The sequence below is a fragment of the Pseudopipra pipra genome, chromosome W (assembly GCF_036250125.1).
Source record: "Pseudopipra pipra isolate bDixPip1 chromosome W, bDixPip1.hap1, whole genome shotgun sequence".
NCBI lineage: Eukaryota > Metazoa > Chordata > Aves > Passeriformes > Pipridae > Pseudopipra > Pseudopipra pipra.
Genome location: NC_087580.1, coordinates 42,121,622 through 42,139,624, shown reverse-complemented (window position 1 = coordinate 42,139,624; position 18,003 = coordinate 42,121,622). Strand labels below are relative to the sequence as shown.

Here is an 18,003-nt window from a genome sequence, read left to right as displayed (position 1 = left end):
AGGACAAGAGGGCTGGGTCTTGAGCTGTGCCAGGGGAGGTTTAGGTTGGATATTAGGAAGCAATTTTTTGCTGAGAGAGTAATCAGGCCTTGGAATAGGCTGGGCAAGGAGGGGATGGAGTCAGCGTCCCTGGAGGTGTTGAAGGTGAGAGTGGATGTGGCATCAGTGCCATGGTCTGGGAAGCACAGCAGGGTTGGATCAAGGGTTGGACTTGATGATCTCGGAGGTCTTTTCCAATGTGGCTGATTCTGTGATTCTGTGATTGCCATTCCTATGTCAGCACATGCTTGAGGCTCTAACCCCAGGGTGATAGAGATGTCTGTCCATATATATCTCCAAGGTTAGTCTGTAAATGTGTGGTGTTAGCAAAGCAGGCTAAGTTCTGGGATGATTGTAGAAGGAGAAAGAAGCCCAGAGGCCAGTGCAAGCAGGCAGCCCTCAGCTTGCACATGATGTCCCCTCCCTGCAGGTTCCTGTCCTTGAGCCCAGGCCCTGAGGTGAGGCTGAGAAGTGGCTTGGAGGTGAGCCCAGAGCTGTCCCTGAGGTGAGGCTGAGAATAAGTGCAAGGCAGAGGTGCTGCTGAGGAAGGAGAGCCCTGTGGTGGGGCAGAGACAAAGCTGTGAATGCCCATCCCTGAGAAGGTGCTGTGTCCATCCCCTGTGTGCCAGGTGAGCTGGGGCTTTGCTGCAGAGCTGCGGGCGCTGATTTGAGCGTCTCCAAGTGCTGAGATGGTGGGCACCCAGGAACACAAACTGTGCCTGGCCACGGAGCCTGCAAGGAGGAGCAGAGACAGCCCTGGCAGTGTGGGGGGCCAGGTTGTCCCTTTGCCTTCCCCTGCAGGCCCTGTCTGTCCCTGCTGGGCCCCTGTCCATCCCCATCAGGTCCCTGCCCGTCCCCCCCGGGCTGAGCTCCCCCCAGGAAGTGCCGTGGAGCTGAAGCTGCTGCCATCCCCCCCCTGCAGCCGCTGCCCCAGCCAAGGGAGCAGCAAAGGCAGGGCCAGGAGCAGAGGCAGCAGCAGGGGAGCCCTGGGGGGGCCGGGAAGCTCTTGTGTGGGTCAGGAAAGAGGCGCTGGACACGAGGCCGGGGCTGTGCTGAGCAGGCCCAGCCCTCACATCCCCCCAACCAACACCGGCTGCCCGGGGGGCTTGGGAGGGACCCCCAGCCCGTGTGCCCCACACTGAACTGGCAGAGAGAGAGCCAAGGGACAGGGCCACGGGCAGGGCCACGGGTGAGGGACAGGCAGGGCCATTGCAGGGCCACGGTGAGGGCACAGCCTGTGGCAGCAGAGCTGCCCAGGGCCGGGGGCAGCCGGGGGTGTTGGTACCAGGCAGTGGTGGGGCCGAGCAGAGCACGAGGCCTCTTGCAGACCCCTGGAGCAGCCTCCCACTTGCCAGCCCCGCCCTGGTGGTGTGACAGTGTCCCCTCCTTACAGGACACTCCTCCCAAAATCTTCCTAGGGGCCTTTTTTTGTGTCTATTCCTGGTTGCTGATTGATTCTGGGGACCTGAGGGAGCCTCTGCAATCCCATCCCTGGGGCACAATCTCCTGTGCAGAGCTTGACTCAGTGCATACTTTGCAGGGAAATCTGTACTGGCAGCCCAAATATGTCACGACCTCCTCGCCCTCCCCCCAGGATATTTGGGACAAGTTCCCCCCTCTTGGGCACCCGTGGGATCGGGGGGACGATTGTTCTCCTGCTGTTGCTCTTGCTGCTCCACCCCTGTCCCTGCCCTTCCTGCCGCTGTCGGGTGAGCGGAGCGGCCACGATGGGAAAGGGGCGAGAGAAGCGAAAAGAGCGGGTGGGACCCCCAAAGGGAGCGTGAGGGGCGGTGGGTCACCCCCCAAGGGAGCTGGGGGGAGCCGGGGTTTTGGGGGGCAGGTAGGAAAGGGGTGGGAGAGGGGGGCTACGGGGAGGGAGAGGGGGCTAATCTTCATATTTTGGAGTATTTTTCAGCTGAATTTCAGCTTTGTGCGGTTTGGGGGGATGAGGATCTTCTTACTATTTCTGAGGGATTTTTTTGCCTGCATCTGGGTGGTTTGGGCTTTTCTGGGCTGAATCTTGGTGTTTTGGAGGTTTTTATGGTCACAGGATGCCGGGTGAGTTCTAGAGATGGACTTGGGCAGGAGGAACCCCCAAGCCAATGCGGTCAGCCCTTGTTTTCCCCCCATCAGGATTTGTCCTTCCCAGAGCTTGGGGGGATGGAGGAGGAGGCTGCGAGGAAGAGGAAGATGCCTTGGGCCCCCCAGGCAGGTGAGGAGGAAGTCAGTGTCCCTTTGGGCGGGTGTTGTGCTGGCTCTGTCAGCCGAGCATGGCCCCGGCTGCAGGACAACCCCGCTGGCGCCGCCGTCCTGCCGGGGCCGGAGTTGGGGGGATGTCCTTGGCCTTCCCTGTGGGCCGGAGGCAAATCCCCTCCCTGTCCTTCTTGCTTCCTGCCCCAGGCCCCGAGCTGAGGACGGAGAGCCCGGAGGACAAATCCCCCTGTGAGACCCTGGTGGGAGAGGCCGTTTTGAAGGGCTCCCCGGCGCAGGAAGGCAACGGGGAGGAAAAGGGCCGGAGATCCCCCCGCAGGAGGGGCTCCAAAGCCATCCCAGGGTGCTCTGAGGAGGAAAGACCCAGCCTCTGCTGGGAAGGCAGCTGGAGCTTGAGGGGGAGCTCTGAGCTGGCGGTCCCTGAGCAGCCTCTAAGCAGGGATAAGCCCTTCAGGTGCTTGGAATGTGGGAAGAACTTCAACCGTAGCTCCACCCTGCTCCAACACCAGCACATCCACAGTGGGGAACGACCTTACACGTGTGGGGAATGTGGGAAGAGCTTCAGCCGTAGCTCCAATCTCTCTACCCACCGTCGCATCCACACTGGAGAACGGCCCTACAAGTGCTTGAAATGTGGGAAGAGGTTTCGGACCAGCTCAAATCTCCTCCTCCATGAGCAGACACACACGGATGAGAGGCCGTTTCGCTGCATGGACTGCGGGAAGGGATTCAAGCGGAACTCCAACCTCCTCACCCACGGGCGCATCCACACTGGGGATAGGCCCTACAAGTGTGGAGAGTGTGGGAAGAGCTTTAGCCGAAGCTCTCATCTGCTCCGGCACAAGCACAGCCACACTGGAGAACAGCCCGGGAAAGGGGTGGGAGAGGGGGGCTAGGGGGAGGAGGGAGAGTGGGAGTGGATGTGCTGTGGGGCTGCCTTGTTGTGGCTGCCTTGTTGTCCCCATGACTTGATCCTTGGAGAGCGGTGGAGGCTGGAGAAAGGGGGGAGCTCGGGCCCCCTGTGCTGAGCCAGCGGTCAGGGCTGTGCTGTTGGTGCCAAATTGCCCCTGGTCAGGCTGAACCCAGAGCCCGTCCCTGTGTCAGAGGGCCCAATCCGCTCCCTGCTGTCATTGCCCTGGGGCAACCTCTGGTGTTCCCCTGCCTGTGGGGCTGTTTGGTTGCCTTGGGCACAGCTGGCCCTTGTGCAGGGCTGTGCCCTTGGGGGCTGTTGGGGGTGGGTGGGAGGTGTTTTTTGGGGGTGCTGGGTTGGGTTGGGGGCAGAGCCCCAGCGGTGGGTGGGGGGATGCAGGTCCCCCCCACGGTGGGGGTTGGTGTTGCTGGGTCAGGCCCCGCCGGCTCCATTGTCAGCCCGGTGCCGGCGGGGGGGACACAGCGGGTTTGGGGCCCCCCGGGAGTGCCGGGGGTGGGTGTGGAGCCCGGGAGCTGCCGAGTGTGGAGGGCGGAGCGGGGAGATGGTAGAGCTGGGGGACCCCTGGCAGCCTGGAGGGGGGAGCATGGAGAGGGAGGAGCCCCGGAACCCCCGGGAGCCTTAAACCGGGGGCACAGAGAAGGGCAAACCTGGACAGTGCGGACCCCTGGGATCCCAGAGAAAACAGAGTGGAGAACCTGGAGAGGGGGAATGTCTGGGAATGCGGCACCCAAAGGCGAGAGTCACTGGAGAAGGAACCCTTGGGACACCCAACACTCCCAGAATCTCTAAGTGGGACCCCCAGCATCCCGAAAAGGGGAGACCTTTCGGACCCCAGAGGGGAGAGACCAGAGACAGGGAACTCCTGGGAGATATTTTTTGGGTAATCCTCGTATTTTGGAGTATTGTTTGGCTGAATTTCAGCTTTTGGAAGGTGGTGGACTTCTTGCTATTTCTGAGGGCTTTTTTGCTAATTCTGGGTGGTTTGGGTTTTTCTGGGCTGAATCTTGGTGTTTTGGAGGTTTTTATGGTCACAGGATGCCCGGTGAGTTCTATAGATGGACTTGGGCAGAAGGAACCCCAAAACCAATGCGCTCTGCCCTTGTTTCCCCCCCATCAGGATTTCTCCTTCCCAAAGCTTGGGTGGATGGAGGAGGAGGCTGCGAGGAAGAGGAAGATGCCTTGGGCCCCCCAGGCAGGTGAGGAGGAAGTCAGTGTCCCTTTGGGCGGGTGTTGTGCTGGCTCTGTCAGCCGAGCATGGCCCCGGCTGCAGGACAACCCCGCTGGCGCTGCCGTCCTGCCGGGGCCGGAGTTGGGGGGATGTCCTTGGCCTTCCCTGTGGGCCGGAGGCAAATCCCCTGCCTGTCCTTCTTGCTTCCTGCCCCAGGCCCCGAGCTGAGGACGGAGAGCCCGGAGGACAAATCCCCCCGTGAGACCCTGGTGGGAGAGGCCGTTTTGAAGGGCTCCCCGGCGCAGGAAGGCAACGGGGAGGAAAAGGGCCGGAGATCCCCCCGCAGGAGGGGCTCCAAAGCCATCCCGGGGTGCTCTGAGGAGGAAAGACCCAGCCTGTGCTGGGAAGGCGGCCGGAGCTTGAGCCAGATCTCTGAGCTGGTGGTACCTGAGCAGGCTCCCAGCATGGAGAAGCCCTTTAAGTGCTTAGAATGTGGGAAGAGCTTCAGGCAGAGCACCCACCTCCTCAACCACCAGCACATCCACACTGGGGAACGACCCTACACGTGTGGGGAATGTGGGAAGAGCTTTAGTGACAGCTCCAACCTCCGCAGTCACCGTCGCATCCACACTGGGGAACGGCCCTACTCATGCTGGGAATGTGGGAAGAGCTTCAGGGAGAGCTCCACCCTCCATGTCCACCAGCGCATCCACAGTGGGGAAAGGCCCTACAAGTGCTTGGATTGTGGGAAGAGGTTTCAGACCAGCTCATATCTCCTGAAGCACAAGCAGACACATACAGGGATGTGGGCCTTCCACTGCACCGACTGGGAAGGGGTTCAACCAGAACTCCAACCTTGTCACCCACCAGCACATCCACACTGGGGAGAGGCCCTACAAGTGTAGGGAGTGTGGGAAGAGCTTTACCCAGAGCTGTCACTTGACCAGACACCAACGGACCCACCGATAATAGAACCCCGGTGAGTGCCCCGACTGTGGGAAGAGCTTCGGCTGCTGCTTCCACCCCAAATGAAGCCCCTGATGGTGAGGCAACCCCTGGAGTTCAAGGACTGCCAGTCCATCCTTTTCGACCACAAAGGGCCAGTCCCCTTTCCCAGGGGCAACTTCTTCCAACAGAACCCTTCTTGGGGTGTCAGTCCTGGAAGTTTAGAGCAGAGATCTCCCCACCAGCGTTGGTCTGGGGGAGGTCCATCCGTCTCTACTTAAGAATTACTACTTTTTTGCCAGCTTCAACAATTGGCTTCAACAATTGCTTTAGTGTAGAGCACTGTCCTATCTTATCCTGTACTCCTGGTAGTTTTAGTGTGTCTATTGTGCAATAAATAATTCTGATGAAGATCTTTTGTCTGATCATTTGTAACCCTAAATAAATTCATTTCTATCAATAGATCTGTTTTGCCATCATTAAAACCTGGGCGACAGAAGTTTTTCAGTCGCACCTCTCTAATTCCTCTAAACTGAAACTGTTGGCATAATTGAAGGCTGAGATTGGATCCAGCAGCCCCCAGCACCCCACAGGAAGTTGGAAGCTCAAGGCCTGGCCCCCCCTTTCTTAGCCCCCTTGTGCCCCTAGACCCCCATGGGACTGTAAGACCTGCCAGACTATCCCTCCTTTTCCACCCTTTTCCCTGTTCCTCCCACTTTCCCATTGTTCCCTCAATCCCCATTTTTCCCCTCCCGAACAGTGTAGGGGTCCCAACCCGCACTTTTTGCCCCCTGTCCTGTGGCTGCTGAAGGAGAAAATGAGGCTGCACACACAGAGTTCCATTGCGGGACTTGTCCTCCCATCTTTCCGGCGTCCCCCTTTCATTGGGGTTCCTTTGGAAACAGCACCTGGGGTTTGTCTTTTAGTCCACTTGAATTCCCAGCAGGGCCCCAAAGCAGTGCCCTGATCCCACACATTCCCCTCCCCTCATGTGCTCCCTGTGTTCAACCACCAGAGAAAAACACAGGCTGCCATGCAGAGCGTTCCAAGTGGTTTCCACTTTGGCAAACAGCACTCTCTGGATGGAAAACACCAGTCAAGGCCAAAACACTCCTTTTGGGTCCTGATTAACTGAATGCAGCTGCTGCTGCCTTAACTTGTTCCCACAGAAATTCTCAGGGTTCCTTTGCTTCCAGGAGGCCCCACGTCACAATGGCCCCTGGATTCCATGAGCTTCCCCAGTCTCCAAAGGTTCCTTTAGTTCCATGAGGCCCTGCAGTCCCAAAATGCCCTTTGGATTCTTGGAGTTTTCCCATTGTCCCAGGGTCCCTTGTGCTTCAGAAGGAGCTGCAGTGGGACAGTGGCCCCTTGGTTCCGTGAGCTCTGCAGTGTTCCAGGAATCCTTGGGTTCCAGGAGAGCCTGCAGTTTCACAAGGACCACTTGAATGCAGGAGGTTCTGCAGGGTCACAATGGCCCCTGGATTCTGGGAGGTTCAGAAATATCTCAGGGCTGAGATAAATGGGATTGTTGTGGCTGGAGAAGAGAAGGCTTTGGGGTGACCTGATTGTGGCCTTGCAGTGCCTGAAGGGAGCCAACAAGAAGGATGGAGAGACACTTTGGACAAGGGCCTGGAGTGACAGGACAAGGGGCAGTGGCTTCACACGGATCGAGGGCAGGGTTGGAGGAAATAGTAGGAAGGAATTCATTTCTATGAGGATGTTGAGATGCTCTTGAAGGCCCCTCCCAAGCCAAAGCATTCCATGATTGTGGGACTGGTGGGTGAGGTGGTGGTTGGAGCAGTCTGGGGCACAGGGACCCAAAATGAGGGAGTTTTCCATTGTGGGGGAAGGAAGGAGGAGGCAGCAGAACTGACCCCTTGGACACCTGGCAGGCAGGCTTTGGCTGGAAGCTGGTGTTGGGGAGCTGAGTGAAGCCCCCACAAGGCAGGAGGAAATGGTCAGTGACCTGCTCTGCCAGTGAGACCCCCCCAAGTGCCTGGGCCCACATGGGATGCAGCCAAGAGTCCTGAGGGAGCTGGAGAAAGAGCTGGCCAATCCACTCTCACTCATTCCCCAGCAGTGCTGCACAACTGCACAAGTCCCAGCTGACTGGCAACAAGCACATGGGATGCCCATCCCCAGGAAGGGACAAAAGGAGGATCTGGGGAACTCCTGACCTGTCCCATTGACCTCAGGACCAGGGAAGTCCATGCAGCAGATCCTCCTCAGTGCCATCCCATGGAATGGGCAGGACAACCAGGGGATCAGGCCCAGCCAGCGTGGGGTTGGGAAAGGCAGGTTCTGCCTGACCAACCTCATCTCCTTCTCTGACAAAGGACCCGTTCAGCATCTGAGGGAAAGGCTGGGGATGTGTCTCTGTGGAATTCCAGAAGGCCTTTGGCACCATCTTCCCCAGCATCTCCTGCACAAACTGGCTGCTCATGGCTTGCCCGGGGAACTGTTTGCTGGGTGACAAAGTGACTGATGGCCCAGGCAGTGGTGAGGAATGGAAGGAAATCCAGTTGGGGCCAGTCACTAGTGGGGTTCCCAAGGGCTCAGGGTTGGGGCTACTCCTGTTTAACATCGTTCTGGGTGACCTGGGCCAGGGGATCGAGAGCCCCCTCAGGAAAGTCGTGGACAACACCACCTTGGGTGTGAGTGTGGATGTGCTGGAGGGCAGGAAGGCTCTGCAGAGGGATCTGGACAGACTGGATCAATAAGGCCAAGTGTCAGGGCCTGCCCTTGGCTCCCAACAACCCCCTGGAACGCTCCAGGCTGGGGGCAGAGGGGCTGGAGAGCTGCTCAGCAGGAAGGGACTTGGGGGTGCTGCTTGACAGGGGCTGGATATGAGGCAGAGTGTGCCCAGGGGGGCAAGAAGGCCAAAGGCATCGTGGCCTTTGTGGAGAAGAGTGTGGCCAGCAGGAGCAGAGAACTGATTGCCCCTCTGTGCTGGGCACTGGGGAGGCCCCACCTGGAGTGCTGTGTCCACTTCTGACCCCTCAGTGCCAAAAGGCCCTTGAGGGGCTGGAGCGTGTCCAGAGAAGGGAACAGAGCTGGGGAAGGCTCTGGAAAACATGTCTGCTGAGGGACGGCTGAGGGAACTGGGCTTGTTGAGTCTGGAGAAGGGGAGGCTCAGGGGGGACCTCATTGCTCTCTACAGTGACCTGAAAGGAGGTTTTAGTGGGTATGGGGCTTGGTCTCTTCTGCCAAGGTTTTAGTGAAAGGTTGTGAGGGAATGGCCTTAAATTGCTTTGGGCAAGGTTCATATTAGTTATGAAAAAATCCTTTTTCCACTGAGAGCCTTTTGAGGCATTGGAACAAGTACCCCGGGGAGGTGGTGGAGTCTCTGGAAGTGTTCAGGTGGCATCTGGATCTGGGACATTGGTATGGGGTTGTATTAGGGAGGGGTTTGAACATGCTGAAGTTTGAAAACCAAGACACCGTTGCAAGCTCAAAAGCCAATATTTATTACCAAGAGGTGGCCAACAAAATGAACAAACCCAAAAGGAAGGAACGAGGAGAGGAATAAGCCCCCAGCACGATCTCCCCAGTTACCCAGCTGTTGCCCATAAAGTTATCTTCCCAACCTAGCATACCTATAATTACCCAGAGCAGAAGCTGCATCCTCGGAGAGTTAGTAAGTTAACAAGCTGATAAGCGCCAAAAGGCAACGTTGTCCTTGAAGTAAACTAGCTCTCGCCAAGGAAGCACTATCTGCTTTTATAACAATTAATTGAGAGACCACAACCTCCCCAGGTGTGGCCAGCACCGCCCCGCCAGAGGCCCTCAGTCCCACCTCCCGGTTATGTCAGTGCATCTCTTCTGTGCGTGCGTGAGAACTTCGGAAATCCACACACGCATGCGCAGAGTGTTTTGGGGGTCTATCTTAATTGAGTCTGGGGTCGAGCCTTCCTCACTTCATCATCACTTTCTCCTCCAAATGTCCTTGACGGAAAAGTAACCAATCATAGAACACCAATTTAAACAGTTTATACAAAAAGCTCTCAAGGACAACTTTCCTGCTTATCAGTGCTTGTTTTCCCATAACTTGGCAGGGAAAGAGCAAAGCTTTCACAGGTGGCAGGGCCAAACACAGACCAAAAGTATCAGCATAAATTCCCCCTGGTACTCATGAGGAAAAAAGGAATTTCACTCCATGGAAAATGCTGTGCTGGAACACGTCACCCAGAAAGAGTCTGGATGAGCCCAAGGCTTTGTGTGTGCAGGAAGAGCCAGGGAGGACGCAGAGATGTCAGTGCAGGAAGGTGCCAGCCAGGTGGGGCAGCCGGGGGATGACGACAGCCTGCAGGGAAAGGGGCAGGGCATGGACACTGTAGGACAGCCTGGGCTGGAGAGGAGACAGGGATGGGGAGAAGCTGAAAGGCCCTGACAGAGCCACCTTCTGCAGGCCCTTGGCCATGGCTGCTGTCTGTGCCCCTGATGCCAGGAGGAGGGGAGTGGCCCTTGCAGCCCTGGGGCCTCATGGCCTCCTTGTCCCTGCTCAGCAGCCTGGCAGGTGCCACCCCATGGTCCTGCCCTTGGCATTGCCCATCCCACATCCCAGTGCCCCAGGAAGAGCCCTGAGGAATGAGGCAGGGACAGGATCTGCCTTCCCAGGGGCTGGGGGTCAGGGCTTGGCCCGTTAGGTCAAGGAAACAAGGTTTATTCAGCATCAGAGCCACCTTTCCCTTGCTTGTCCATCCTTGTCATCACTGTCTGCAGTTTTCTGCTCTAACTGGAACCTGGGGACACATTCTCAGTTGTGTCCCTCAGTGAGACTCATTAGCACGCAAGAAACTTTAGTGTTTCAATCTCACTTTGACTTCCTGAGAAGTTGTTTGAACTTCCTCTCAGGGACTGAGTCTCATGTAAACAACATCAACCTCCCTGAGGGTCATGAAATACCTGGGGCTGTTGCTGTGCTGCTGAGCTGGGCCGGGCTCCTGGCACACAGGGAGCTCCTGGCAAGCAAGAAGAGCTTCAAAGAGACAGCTCTGCTGGTGAGCAGCTCCTCTGCACAGCCCAGCAGGGCTGAGGGCACTGCCAGGGCAGCTCAGGGACACCAGCAGGGCACACACAGAGCTTCAAGGGGCTCAGCACTGGTAGGAGGGCTGAGAGCTCCCTGCAGGAGGAATCTTGGCAGGGCTGCACATGGTGAGTCTGTGGCTGCAGGGTAGTGCAGGGGCAGCTCCTGGAGGCATCTTCTAAAGCTGGCCCAGCCCCAGCTGATGGGATGGGTGAGCAGGGGCTGTTTTGGGGCACTTTGGAAGAGCTGTGAAGCCAGGGGTGCAGCCAGGGGTGCCCAGGGCTGTGGGGCAGAGCAGGGTCCTGCAGCCCAGGGCGCAGTGCTGGGCAGGGACTCTGCTGCCTGCCAGGGGCAGCTCTCAGCCGGCCCGGGGAGCTGCTGCCAGGGCTGGGGCAGAAGGGCTGGGGGCAAGGACAGTGACTTGGATGGCTAAGTCCTTGGCAGCACATGGCCAGAGCTCCTGCTCCTCACAGCACCCTCAGAGAGCACAAACCAGAGAAAAGAAATGCCTTGACTTGGAGGGGATTTCCCTGAAAACTGCACTGGCTTTGCTGAGAGGGGGCTGTCTTAATCGTTCCCTGTGCTTTCCTTTTCTGAACAGACCCTGTCCTAAGGAACAGCAAATGTCCAACAGCAGCTCCATCTCCCAGTTCCTCCTCCTGGCATTTGCAGACAGGAGGGAGCTGCAGCTCCTGCACTTCTGGCTCTTCCTGGCCATCTCCCTGGCTGCCCTCCTGGCCAATGGCCTCATCCTCAGCGCCGTAGCCTGTGACCACCACCTGCACACCCCCATGGGCTTCTTCCTGCTCAACCTCTCCCTCACAGACCTGGGCTGCATCTGCACCACTGTTCCCAAAGCCATGCACAGTTCCCTCTGGGGCACAAGGACCATCTCCTACACAGGATGTGCTGCACAGCTCTTTTTCTTTCTGTTCTTCATCTCAGCAGAGTTTTCCCTCCTCACCATCATGTGCTACGACCGCTACGTTGCCATCTGCAAACCCCTGCACTACGGGACCCTCCTGGGCAGCAGAGCTTGTGCCCACATGGCAGCAGCTGCCTGGGCCTCTGGGTTTCTCAGTGCTTTGCTGCACACAGCCAATACATTTTCCCTGCCCCTGTGCCAGGGCAATGCCCTGGGCCAGTTCTTCTGTGAAATCCCACACATCCTCAAGCTCTCCTGCTCACACTCAGGCTACCGCAGGGAAATTGGGCTTCTTGTGGTCAGTGGCTGTTTAGTGTTCAGTTGTTTCATTTTCATTGTTTTCTCCTATGTGCAGATCTTCGGGGCTGTGCTGAGGATCCCCTCTCAGCAGGGACGGCACAAAGCCTTTTCCACGTGCCTCCCTCACCTGGCCGTGGTCTCCCTGTTTGTCAGCACTGGTATTTTTTCTCAGCTGAAACCTCCCTCCATCTCCTCCCCATCCCTGGACCTTGTGGTGTCGGTTCTGTACTCAGTGGTTCCTCCATCACTGAACCCCCTCATCTACAGCCTGAGGAACCAGGAGCTCAAGGATGCCATAAAGAAAATGATGACTGCATGTTTTTCAGGAGCAACAACCTGCCTCTTTTCTTCTGAAGAACACTCATTGTGTAACTCTTTACTGGCCCAGCCTGCCTTCTAAAGCATTTGAGAGTGGTGATGGGGGCCATTTCCTACATTTTTTCCTCTTTTAATATTGTTAACACAGAAATTTATTCTTCATCTCATACCTAATTCACTCTCTACTTCTTTGTTTTGACCCACAATTGTGTAAATGAGGAATCATTCTCTGTGTGCATTTAAACAAAATAAAAGTTCCTTTATCTTCTTTGTCAAACATTCTGTCTTTGTTATTCTGTACATGAGGAATCACAATCTCTGAGTATAATAAAATACTTGAATTCTGTTTTCCTGATTTTCCCTTAGAGAACTTCCCTGAAGCTGGAGGGCAGTGCCTGTGTGCAGAGGAGAAGGGGTAAAGAGTCCTGGTACAGGAGCACTGCCAGGGAGCAGCAGCTCTTGGCCTTTTCAGAGATGTGTTTTTCCACTGCCTCCCTCTCCTTTCTGCTCCTTGCCCAAGGCCTGAGTGCTCTGGCAGCTCAGTCCCTGCTGTGTGTCAGTCCTGTGACCATGGGCAGGGACAGGCCCTGGGCACTGCTGGGACAGAGCTGGGCTCCTTAACATCATTTCCATCATGAAAGGGGATCCCCCTGGGCAGTTCCTGAAAACTTTGTTCTTTTTGAAAGGTTGATATAAAGAACAAGGCCAAGGAATAGACTCTGCAAAGTCTCATTGCTGTGCTTGTTTCCCCATTCAGTCCTTGCAGTGAGAGAAGTGACTCACTGGGGTACTCGAGGGACTGAGGGCTGGTTCAGATGTTGTGTGTTCGTGGCCGATGGCAAATGGTCTCCAAGTCACCTGCCTGGGGCTCTGCAGCTTGTGAGGGCTCTGATGGCAGGTGAGGACTTGTCTGTAGGAACTCAGGAAGTGCAGGAGAGCACAGAGGATCTGCAGGGACAGCCCGTCCCATCCAGTCAGCAGGGAATGGAACCCTGGAGCAGAATCCTGCCCAGTGTAGAGTTAGCAGAGATCAAGTACTAAATCTGCCTGTGAACCGGTAAAGGAGAGTTCTGCAACCCCAGGGGACGCAGCAGGAACAGAGAAAGGACTCTGGCCAGTGACTCGTCTGACCCGCAGTGAACTCCCCTTGTGCCTCCCCAGTTCAGGGAGGGCTGTACCAGAGCCAGGGGTGGGTTTTCCAGGAGGGTGTCCTGAAGAACTCTCCAGCTCACAGGCTGCATGGAGTGGAGCCCTGCCCTGCCCTTTGTGCCATTGGAAACAACCCATGGTCCTGCCCAGCCTTGTTCTTGGCTACTGAGCCTTCCAGGACTATGGCAGAGGGTGGAGAGGAGTGATCCCCATCCTGCTGGGTCTGCTCCCCACCCTGACCAGCATGGCCAGTGCAGGGTCAGCCCAGGGTGCCACAGCCCCTCCCTGTGCAGAGCAGCACCTCCAGCTCAGGGCCCTGCAGGGATCCCAGGCTGGAATCTGCAACTGGCCAAGGCAGCCTGGACACACTGACCTGGGCAAAGGGATGTCCCTGGAGAAGAGCAAGGCAGCATTTCTGGGCCTGCAGAGAGGAATCCCTGACACAGAGACACCTCTCTCTGCAGCCCCCCCTGGGGACAGGCTGCTCTGTCCCTGGGCCAGGACTCTGTGCTGGGCTGGGCAGAGGGGCTGGCACTGAGGGGCACAGTCAGGCTGTGCTGGGCATCTCCTGGAGGTGACACCAGGGCTCCTGCAGTTTCCCTGACCTCCATTTCCTCCTGCCATGCTGAGTGTCCAGCCCCTGAGCTGATGGGGATGCTGAGACTCCTCTCTGTGCCCCAGGAGCTGTTGTGCCCTTCAGAGGGGCTGGGGCTGTGGGGGGAGTGCCCAGAGCTCTGCAGCACCCTGGGCTGGGCACTGCTGTGGGGCCAGAGCAGACTGGGCTGCTCCACCAGTTGACCTCCATAATGATATCACTTCTAATTTTCTCCTGAAGAACCATGAGAATATGTGTTGTGTCCTGAGCACTAAACTGGAACTGTGGGATAATAGAAAAGGTTTTGGTGTCAGGGATATTGAGAAGGCTGGACAGTGTCACTGGGAGACCTCTCCCAAACCCTTGCAAAGGCCAGAGCCATCCCAGAGCTTCCTGGGGCCTTGGCAAAGGCAGACATGGAACCAGTCTGCAAACAGGGCAGCAAGGAGGGTTGGCAGAGTTCCAGACTGCTCAGGCTCAGCAGGGAAGGGGATATGGCAAGTCCTCCTGCAGCCATTCCCAGGCACTGGAAGGACAAGGCAGGGATTGCAGGACCCTTGTGGGAGGAAAAAGAAGGGGATGTTGTGTGCCCAGACTTCAGCAAGGCCTTTGACATGGTCTCCTGTGGTCTCCTTAGAGCCAGACTGGTGAGAGCTGGACTGGACAAGTGAGACATGTGGTGAGTGGGAAGTTGAATGACTGATGAGGGTCAAAAGTCATGGCACAAATTCCTCTTGGCAGCAACTCCCAGGTGACATCCATCAGGGACCAGCCCTTGACCACTCCTATGGAACATCTTTATTATGTCTCTGGGTGATGGGATGAAATGCACTTTCCACTCCTTTGTGGATGATGCCAAGTTGCAGCGAGTCTGTGAGAAACCTTGTCCAGTTAATGGTGACTTGTACAAAAAATGTGGTCAAGATGACTGAGTTGGATAAACTTGTCTTGCCATCAGGTGCCCAGCAAGGCCCAAGACAATGAAGAAAAAACTCATGGGTAAGAGGAAAGGAAAATCAAAAGGAGGGAAAAAGACCAAACACAACCAAACCAAACCCAAACAAACACAGAATGACAGAATATGCTGAGGTGGAAGGGACCCACAAGGATCATCCAGCCCAACCCAACTCTTCCATTGCCATCTGCTCCCACCCCAGCAGGCTCTGGAGCAAAGCACGGCTGAGGTCCAGCCCAGCTCTGCTCTGACAGAAAGAACCTGCAGTCAGGGACAGGAAGAGGACAAAGTCTTGTTTGACCAGCCTGAGGAATAATGGGATCAAAGACCTCCTCTGTTCCTGGGCACTTGAATGACCCTGTGCATCAGGTTTGGTAGCAGGGAGGGGGCTGCAGGTTTCCCTTAGGGAAGAGGAGATCAAGAGTTGACTCTGTGTCAGACAGAGCCAGTTTCAGGTGGCTCCAAAATGGACCAGCCAGTGCCCAAAGCTGAGCCAAAAAGCAATTCCAGAGGCACCTCTGTGATCACCCTTTGGAGAAAGGATAAAATCCAGGGTGCTGTAGCCCAGAGAGGAGTGAGAGAAATGTGGGAGAAACAACCCTGCAGGCACCAAGGGGAGTGGAGAAGGAGGAAGAGGGAGAGAGAGCCTTGGTTGGCACCTGGCAGCCAAAAGCCAACCCCCCATCCCTGAGAGCCACAACTGAGCCCAGCACAAAAGCTCCTTTAGGTCTGGAGGTTCTTTGCAGCAGCTTTTTAGCAGAGCTGCCAGATGGGCCATCAAAGGGAGTGTACATCTGGGTCTGAAACCTGGATGATCCTTGTAAACCTTGGCTCTGTAGGAAAGAACTATAGAATCCTAAATAGTTTGAATCAGATGGGACCTTTATAAGACATCTAGTCCAATCTCCCCACAATGAACAGGTTCACGTTCAACTAGATCAGGTTGCTCAGAGCCCTTTCTAACCTGGCCTTGAATGTTTCCAAGGGTGGGGCATCTATGACCTCTCTGGGCAACCTGTGCCAGTGTTTTATCACCTTCAGTGTAAAAAATTTCTTCCTTATATCTAGTTCCAATCTGCTCTTTTTTAGTTGAAAACCATTATCACTTGTCTTATTACAACTAAGTTTGTCCCCATCCTTCTTATAGGTATGGTCTCAGGAGCTCCTGACAAGCCCTGACCAAACCAGCTGAGCAATGAAGAGCCCCTGAACTGGACCAGGGTGTGGTGAAGTGTCCCTGGACTGGACCAAGGGTGTGGTGAAGTGTCCCTGGACTGGACCAGGTGCTCCTGGATGATAAAGGTGGGAACAATCCAGAGTGGAACATCTGGGGAACACAGGATAATCAGTCATCCCATGAAAGCCTTGGAACATTACGTGCCTGAATCACAGCCCAAATGGAAAAGTTTGGATACAATTCCCAAATAGTTTGGAAACTCCAGTCATTCCTGACACCAGGATGGAAATTCAGCAGATCACTAAAGCCTGTCACCTTGGGAGCCCACAAGCAGCGGGGCTGAGGGAGGCCCACACATCTCTGCCTGGATGTGGGTGTGAATTGACTGTGGGGTGAATCTATAATTGTTGCGAATCTATAATTCAGTCACTGTTAAAATTGTGGCAAATGCTATTGAATCACTTGAAAACTGTTCAATTGGTCAATGATTAAGTGCTACTAATGTCTTTTGCCTCCTTGTCTTTGGATCAAAATCCTTTGTGCCCTAGCCCAAGGCTCTGTGTAAATCATTCTTTTTCATTAAAAAATATATTTTTTTCGTGACTTCCACTTTAAAATCTTCCTGCTTAGCTAAACTACAAAACAACTCCAATTAGCTCTAGAAGTCTTGATGACTTGAAGACAAATAAAAGAAAGAGAAATAATTTGTTTTCCTGTGTTTTAATGGTCCCAAAGTGTGTTTGGAGTTGCATCAGCTGTCAGTCCAAGATGGGCCATGTCAGAACTGGTGACGCTGGAGGTGAGGAGCAAGGTTGATCATCCAGGGTCAGTGTGGATCTCCTGAGAAGACACTCAGCATCAAGATCACTTGGAGAACACCTCTATCACCTCTTCTATGAACTTAAAAATATCCATAATTGATATAGTACAAAAAAAGTACAAACTTGGAAGACTTGTTTTGAAATTGCCTTGAAGACAATTAAAGGAAGACAAAGAGATCCTGAGGGATTTCTGGAATTTAATGAGCCCCACGGTGTGTTTGCAGCCCAGCCCATGATCCTGAGGTACTGAGAGAAGATTGAAGCAGCTGCTGAAGAAGTCAGAAGCCAAACTCCAAGTGCCTTGAAGCATTGCTGGGCCCCACTGAGGGCAGGCACTGCCAAAGCCTCCCCAGGGACTCCTTGGAGCAGCTCCTTGGAGGCCCGGAGTGCAGGCAGACAAAGGCTCTGGGCAGGCCCCTGCAATGCTGAGCAAAGCCTGCCTTGGTTTTGTGGAGCACAAAGGCCAAGGCCTGAGCCCCAGACCCTGGCCCAGCAGATCCTGTCCCTCCCGGCTGGCTCAGGACTGTTTGGGGGCACTGGGATGGGAGGGGGAGGAACAACAAAGGCCCAAAACTGGGCAACCCCTGCCAGGCTCCTGAGGGAGGGGCGAGGCAGAACCCAAGTGCAGAACCTGCCAGGAAAGTTGGTTGTGGTGGCCTGAGTGGCAGAGGCAGCTGCCAGAGGCAAGGGGACAAAGGCCTGGGTGCCTTTGGGCCTTGCAGCCCTGCCAGAGCCCTTGGCCATCTCTCCTGCAGGCTGTCCTGCCCTGGCCCTGCTGCTGCTCTGGCCTTGCAGGCTGCACACACCCCTCCTGCTTTCCCACCCCCCTCCCAGCAGCATTTCTAGACCCTCCCTGATGTCTCTGCACCAGCTCTTGCTGTTCCCTGCAACACAAAGCCATGGGCTGATCCTGACTCCCTCTGGGTGACCTCTTGCACCACAAGGGTCCCCATTGAGTGATATTTCTTCTTCCTCACCTTCAGTCTGAACCTTCCATGCTACTCTTTGTGGAGATTTCATTCTATTTCCAATACAGAGAAAAGCTCCATCCTGTCAGATCTCCTCTAGACTCTCTCCAGTTCTTCCTCATTCCTCCAGAATGGGGAACCTCACAGACAGACCGACCAGTCCAGATGTGGTGACCCCAGGGCTGAGTCCAGGGGGGTAACAACTCCCTTGTCTGGGTGCCCACACTCCCCCCAAGGCAGCCCCATGTGCAGTTGGCCTTAAATCAAGGGGCCATTCTGATTCTTTGTAACATCACGGAATCAAGTGGCACCGTGACACTGCAGGGCCTCATGGAACCAAAGGAATGCAGGGACACTGTGGAATGTCATGGAACCAAGGGACCATTGTGACATGTAGGGTCTCTTTGGAACAAAAGGAACCCTGAGACATCTCACAGCCTCACAGAACCAAGGGGCCACTGTGCCTCCCCAGAAC

The 18,003-nt window shown here is 55.6% G+C and overlaps 2 protein-coding genes across 2 annotated transcripts in view; both read left to right on the top strand.

Moving 5' to 3' along the window:
* Positions 1 to 3,177, top strand: part of LOC135405223 (zinc finger protein 239-like) — a 229,329-nt gene extending 226,152 nt beyond the window's left edge. The window contains exon 3 of the mRNA XM_064639899.1: positions 2,440 to 3,177. Within this exon, the coding sequence (XP_064495969.1) occupies positions 2,440 to 3,146 (707 nt within the window). The 3' untranslated portion in view covers positions 3,147 to 3,177. The remainder of the gene's footprint in view (positions 1 to 2,439) is intronic.
* Positions 3,178 to 11,111: 7,934 nt separating this feature from the next.
* LOC135405054 (olfactory receptor 14J1-like) lies at positions 11,112 to 11,945 on the top strand. Its single transcript, XM_064639773.1, has one exon. It carries the CDS (start codon positions 11,112 to 11,114, stop codon positions 11,943 to 11,945), a length of 834 nt encoding a protein of 277 aa, XP_064495843.1.
* Positions 11,946 to 18,003: the final 6,058 nt, after the last annotated feature.

Coding starts and splice junctions, on each gene's coding strand:
- LOC135405054 (XM_064639773.1), top strand. CDS start 11,112: ATGGGCTTCTTCCTGCTCAACCTCTCCCTCACAGACCTGGGCTGCATC.